This window comes from Limulus polyphemus, unplaced genomic scaffold, assembly GCF_000517525.1.
Source record: "Limulus polyphemus unplaced genomic scaffold, Limulus_polyphemus-2.1.2 Scaffold542, whole genome shotgun sequence".
In the NCBI taxonomy this organism is placed as follows: Eukaryota; Metazoa; Arthropoda; class Merostomata; order Xiphosura; family Limulidae; genus Limulus; species Limulus polyphemus.
Window position 1 is genome coordinate 432911 of NW_013666152.1, and position 7187 is coordinate 440097.

Below are 7187 nucleotides of genomic sequence, written 5' to 3' on the forward strand. Positions count from 1 at the left end.
CAAATTACAAAAGTGCTTAAATTAAAGTTCTGGCATCTGACAACTAATAATCATTTTGTTTTGTTTTGTTTTTTGAGGAGAAAAGAGTGACTATTCGGCTTCGTATATAAATATAAGAAAATTTTTACCGCTTAGGTTTTTAAAGAAATTAAGCTCAAGTGCTTATATGGTTTATATGACTCTCTTCCTGTCATGAAATAGCACTTAAATACACGAACTTATTCAACATTTTCATAAAACCACCATAACTATAATTACTTTATAATATAACTTATATAATATAATATTACTTTACTATATAAACCCAACTTTATTTGCCGCTTGATGCTTCAAAATACATTATAATGAAACATTATCAGACATAAGTAACAAATCGATCATTCTAAAATATCTAATATGTTCACTAAAATCTAACATATGCATGTTTAATTATGATGCTTCAAAATACATTATAATGAAACATTATCAGACATAAGTAACAAATCGATCATTCTAAAATATCTAATATGTTCATTAAAATCTAACATATGCATGTTTAATTATCGAAATTTTTAAAACGGCGTATTCATGTTTTAAGAAATGTTGAATAAGTAACTGCTTATTTTAATATTCCTATTTTTAGATTAAAAGTACTGAACAGTCGTTGTTCATTATGATGCTCTTGATAAAAGAGCATCTTCAAACATTCTGTTTATCACCCATTATTTAGGTCCATGTGATTTAAGTTAAATATATTTAAAGCTGTAACTGTAAGCGTTTGGTGTGTTTGTGTAATAATCCGGCAGTGAATCTTTAGGTTTTGTGATTTGTTTCGTAGCTATAAATCGTATGTTTGTTTGTTTTCTTATGTATACAAAAAAACTATAGAAAGTAATTCCATGCAGTATATTTTATTTTAATACATAGTAGTTGAATACAACATAAATAACAATAAATCCATGAAACATCCTATACTATATTTTCTCAATATCATATCCATAAACTTAACATATGTAGATATATATTTCCATCACTTTGCAACAAACAACTTTCAGTATGATTTTTCTCAACAAAAATCAAATGCTTTTCCACAATATTCGAAATGCGTTGTTAGAATTTATTTAACATATCATTCTTATAACTTTCTCTAAACACATGATATACACTTACGATATACAAGTTAAGACTTATGACAAACGTAATAGAGTAGCTTGTTCGTCAATTCTAAATAAGAACAAACTATAGCTATTAAAACAGTGAATCGTTTAAACGACTGCTAAGCTACAATAGTAGAATATACAAGCTCTATTATCCTTGATGAATAAAACTGATCTATTTGAAATAAAACTTCAGTAAGCTCATCGTGTTTGTTTTTTTCGCTTAAATCAATTATTGTGAAATCAAGTTGAGTTTGTCTTTGACGTACATTTGAAACTCTACTTGTAATAGTTAAATATCTTATCTTAGTTTATGCTTTCAGATCAGACACGTTAAAACTGAGAAACTATGATATCAGTTGTATACTAATACTAAACTTAAATGTAATGGATACGAATATGGCTAATAATGTAAGCTTGACGATAAATGTTCCTCTATATCATATACCAAGTCTTCTTCAACTGAGTAGTGATATGTAACTTCAGCACATACTACAAAGACCACACCTGAGATTCAATCAACATACAGAATATCTAAGGTATGAAGAATCACAGCTCACCTAGTTAGTGTAGCTGAGTGTCTAACAACGTTCATAGGTTCAAGTAACTCATATTAGTTGCACTGTTCCATAATACTGGAAACTCATTCACATGAGAATAGGTGATTTAACCTATACAATTCTAGCAAACTACAAAGTGTAAGCCAATCAGAAATGGTGAAAGTTAAAACTGGCAAGATCTATATAGATAGTTAAATACACAGATAGCAACTATTAGCCACTATAAATTACCGAGTTTATGTCTTGATTAAATACACTAAACGACAAAACTGTATCATCTGACCTTCTCCATACATTTTCATATTTTAAAAAGAAAACTGTTTATTCTTTAATATAGGAGTAGGCTTAATTTAAGAAAGGAATGAAAATTCGCTTCCCCCTTAGTTCTCTAAGCCTTCCTTAATAATGCTGAAACACAAATAAATATAAAAAGTTTGTTTCCATTTGCATGAGATATGAAATATTAACTTATCAATTAAAAATAAGCATGTACTTATGTTTCAGATGTCTTCTCAGTTTCCTTAAGAAAATCAGATATCAGGATATGTGTAGATTTGTAAGCAGTTTTATCCCTAATTCTTGCAAGTATAAGGAACAGGACCGTCATTGTGTGAGATATATCACTGTGTGTTTAAGACTGGACTCTAAAAGTATAAAGTCCAAAAGAACTAAAAAAATTATAAAAAAAAATTGTTTTAGGGCAAAGTTACACAATGGGATATCTATGTTCTGCCTATCGCGGAGAATCGAACCCTCGAGTTTTGCATTGCAAGGTAAAAATAAAGGACGAAAGAATTAACTGAACGAGAACATTTAAATCCATAGCTGTTATTATTTCTATGTGATATATGTTTAAGACAAATTACTTATGATTAGGACCTAAGTTAAGTTTCCAGTAAAAAAACACAATATCATGCACTAAAAAAATAAACATTTGTGGGACATTTAAATCTAAAACAAAATAAAGTTATCTTCCTAACTTTCTTTATAATTTCATTAATTGTTTATCTCTACTATAATATCTGACCATTATATAAGTTTAAGTGGCACAGCTATGTATAGTTACTTCAAAATTCAAATTAGGTTTATATATTGATAACAGTTGACAGAAGAAGTTTTAAAAAAGTGTATCGGAAGTCAAAGTTCACTGAAAGTATAATATGGGTTTATGAAACAGGTGTGCTACTAAATAAAAGTGTGTAAGTTAGCTCATATATTAATATAACTTTCCTAATACTTCAAAATTAACAGATGTGTGAAATATATCGCTTATCGTCGTAACTACAAGTTGTTGCTCATGAGAACTGCATTTCATTAATCCTGTTTGGTTTCGTTTGGTGTTCGTCTAAAGTATGATGGTTTATAATTTCCCATGACTTTTAAACTACCGATTATGACAATAACGTTAATGAAAAAAAAAAGAATAATATTTATAAGCAGTCAAAACTGATCATTAAATTTGTTGAAAACAGGAAAGGTAACAAAACTTTCAACCTGTACAATTAAACAGTAGAAAGATGAGAATTATAGAGTGAAATATGGGCAGTGAAATTCAGAGTTAATAGGTAAAGACTAGTGAAATATTTCAGTTTCTTCAGCTACTAGAACGGTTGAATTTCTTCAAAATCATGATCGTCAGTCTCTTTATATTTGGACGTAGTGATTTTGAGAGTTTCAATAAATAGTTACTAATAAATGGCCGCTTCATGTTTTCACGCTTATGCAAGTAATTCCATATGTATTCTCTTTGCGTTATAATGCTGTGTTTTTTAATATGTTTTCTTATGCATTGTTATTATACAGTATTTTGTTCCTTTGTTATTCATTTAAGTTGTAACACATTTTTGTTACTGTGTTTTACTAGCTTTACCATGATTTTTAAAATGGAGTCAATTCAAATCTTTGTTGTTTCTTCAGGAACTACTACGACAGGTTACATGTGTAATAAAACCAAATATTCGTAAGACGTTTAATACAATTTTCATCGAAATCATGTTCAAATGTACGAGATTCTAAACAGTGTTTTACACCATGTAAGGAATAAATGGAAAACTATTTGTTGCAAAATCTCGTAATGTCTGCAATTATTATATTCTAATAATATATTTCATTGCGTCTTTTTGTTTAAAACCCTTTTTTTCATTGCTAGGTATATGACAATGTTTCTTTCCTTAGATTACGTGTAATATAACCTTTATTTAATGCTAAAATCTTCCGCTGTTCGATCCACGCCGGCCATTAATTTTATTCGGCCTATCAAAACTTTTTAGTCTTTTAGAAATAAATAATAAAACTGTAATTTAATAGGAAAACGTAGAACACGTAAGTGAATCAAGAGAAATAACAGTTTGAAGCCCCCATAAGGGAAGGATGTGAAATCTAAGCTAAAAGTGTGTTACACATTCACCGTTACAGCGGAGTTACATTCAAGCAGAAGAAGATAAAACTTCTAAACAACCGCATTTTCTGTCATGCTGTTTTCCCCTCTTCTACAATTATAGTATTTTACTACCAATTTAATGGAACTTGGTCATTAATGCCATTGCAAGATCAAGGATACCTCACTTTCTTGTAATTATTTATTCATAATTAATATAGGAGTTAATATACGCAAGAAAAGATATTCCGAAAACACTAAATTATTTACATGGGAATTAGCGAAAAACTTCAAATACAGCAAGTTAAACACATTACGAGATTTACAATTTATAAATCTTTACTTCTTAAATCATTATTTAAATTTATTATTTCATTACAAGTTACAGCTTTTACAGTAAGGAAGAATATTTTTGTCGCACAAGGAGATTTAAATAAAAGTGAAAGTTATTAGTTAAAGTCAGCTTTAAAATGATTGCATTGACGTAAACTTACTATACATATGCACACATAGAATTGTGAACATTTAATTTCTTTCAAAAATTATAAGTGTCAAACATGTAATAAATTGTAAACAAAAGAACATTCTGGTGTCACTAATGAGGTATTACAATGGCATTGCCACTTTTAAATTAAACATGTTGGCATAGAGCTTCTTGCTGTTAAGTTAGTAAAACTCCTTATATTCATGGTTCGGTATGTGATATTTCCCTAGTAGGGTTTTTTACATAAAGTACAGCAGAGCAATTATAGCGTACGGGTTCTTTCAAACCGCTTTAAAAAAATCATTAAAATACCCGCTAAGAGTTATTTGATTTTCAGTTTATTTCTCTGCCTTATAAAGGATCTCTAATGGGTTCTATAGGACCAGAAAAAGAAGTCCCCCGCTGGGAAAGTGATAAATTCTCGAACTTACAAAGATAAATTCCGGGGTTCGATTCCCTCGGTAGACAAAACAGATGTTCTAGTGTGACTTTGCTCTAAAACAAACGAATAGAAAGAGAAATGCTACCCTCATTAGTAAGAAAAAAGTACATAGATGTTCGCTAAACAATAGTTCCTCAAAAGAAAAACGACAACGTGTATTTAATTATGACAATTTTAGTAACGTTGTCGTAACTGTTTCCTTTTTAACAGTTGCCAACTTTGATCGCTTCTATTTCAACTTTCTAGAAATAACTATTATTTATTAAATAGAATACTCTTCTAAGAGTGAACAACTTAGATTTATCCAGCGTGATGAATTTATAGAAACAGTAACTTTTTCAGTAATTCTATAAAATAAAATATTCTCAAGTGTATACAATATGATCAAATGTTGCCAAGTATTTGTAAATTATTACACAAAGTAGGTAGAATTCATGTAAGCAGTACAGAGATCTTTTTAACCAACGATACTATACAGTCACTATGTATGTATATATATATATACAGAGAGAAAGAAAGATATATGTTACCATACACAAATCACGCATCTTCACTACTAAACAACAGAGTTCTAAGGGGTCCTCTTCATACCAAAATGTGTTACTCTTCTTTCGTTTTCACTCTCAGCCTTACATCAAAATATGGATATAACTACATCTTTCATAAGAAGCGGAAGTTTTGGTGAAACAAAATACAACATACCACATATACACACATAACTTGGGAATGAATAACTTGAAGGTGTGCAGTGGATGTTATAAAAGTGTATACAGTTAGGGACGACAAAACACAAATTCGTTAAAATGATTCCAGCGGTTTTCTTCAGAGTCTTGGCCAGGTTTTGGTGGTTCGTTGGAGATTCCACTGCAGGATGTCCCTGATCCAGCCGCCCCCACACAATGGAATCCAGCCTCTTGGAGGCAGTCAAAAGCCTGTTCCAAAAAGTTGTGTTTCAGAAAAAATCGTGCTGTGTATCGATCATCATTACATCTGTCAGGGTCTCGGCTTTCGTTGAGGGTGTCACCGAATACCTCCCGGCATATTCCGACTTTACCACATACCAGAAGTCTTGTCAGTTTACGGAACTTGACATCTGCTAGCCCATCTCTACCAAAAGCGAATGTTCCTCGGTAGGCAACTGTGATATAGCCGCGTGGTCCGTAGGTTTGCTTATTCATCTCGACAGCCTTAGAAGATACTTGCATAGTTGAGAGAGTGGGAATGCACTCCACCATAGCCGGAAGAATGAAATATTCGGCCTCTCGTCGTAGCCGGTCTCGTTCGTGAAAGTTCTCTGGTAACAATAATTTCTGGTTCCGCAGGAAATCCAGAACGTACCGAAATAATACTCCATCCCTGTCAATAAAGTACTTCCCTTTCGAGTCACGTGGCACAGGTTTACTCCCTTTGTTAGTAAACAACTGACCCAAGAGTGAATCGGCGTCAGAAGTCAGAGTTTTTAATGATGTTGTGTAAAACACACCTCCAACATTTAGTTCCACCACGGAGGGAAAGTTTGAAGGCTTATCATCTCCGTTGGCTGTGGAGGACATGGGGAACTGTTGATGCAGAATTATCCTAAATAAAGTCAAAGTTGAAAATTTGCGTCAATTTGTAAGTAGAGTTTTCTATTCTTCCAATTGATCAGTGTCATATGTTTGCGATTCTGTTCCTACCCACACTTTATTTTTCTTCCCTAACCAATATTCAAGCAGGATTTCAGACTTAATTTTCAAAGGGGGTATTTCTGTGAGCTAGAGTAACTTCATTCCATATGATATAGAATTGATCGCATGCACTCTATATAGTACTGCAAGTGCCAGAAAATCAATAATGTGCTTTACGTCATCGTCAGGAAACTGTGTTGCCCTCTGGTTAAGTTTACTCTTACTCTTTCGCTTTAAAAAATTGCAATGTAGTGAAGATAACACAGGCCTGCTATGGGTTTTACTGTCTTGGAATTTTTACATACTCTGTAGTAATTCCTGTACGCTGAATCCGAAAATGATATCCATTTTTCTCCATCACGTACAGATTTTTCACAAAACGTCATAACGCAATACATAAACGATAGACCACTTGAGACTAAAACATGTAGATTTCACGAATACAAAAATCAGGATGAATGAGGATGCATATTTGTTTGACATCAATGTTCTTCCATTTTCTTCAGGTTGTTTGTATTTTT

The 7187-nt window shown here is 31.7% G+C and overlaps 1 protein-coding gene across 1 annotated transcript; it reads right to left on the reverse strand.

The window, feature by feature from the left end:
- Window positions 1–893: 893 nt before the first annotated feature.
- On the reverse strand, window positions 894–6756 carry LOC106458988 (BTB/POZ domain-containing protein KCTD12-like). Its single transcript, XM_022385363.1, has one exon. It carries the CDS (start codon window positions 6550–6552, stop codon window positions 5773–5775), a length of 780 nt encoding a protein of 259 aa, XP_022241071.1. The 5' UTR covers window positions 6553–6756; the 3' UTR covers window positions 894–5772.
- Window positions 6757–7187: the final 431 nt, after the last annotated feature.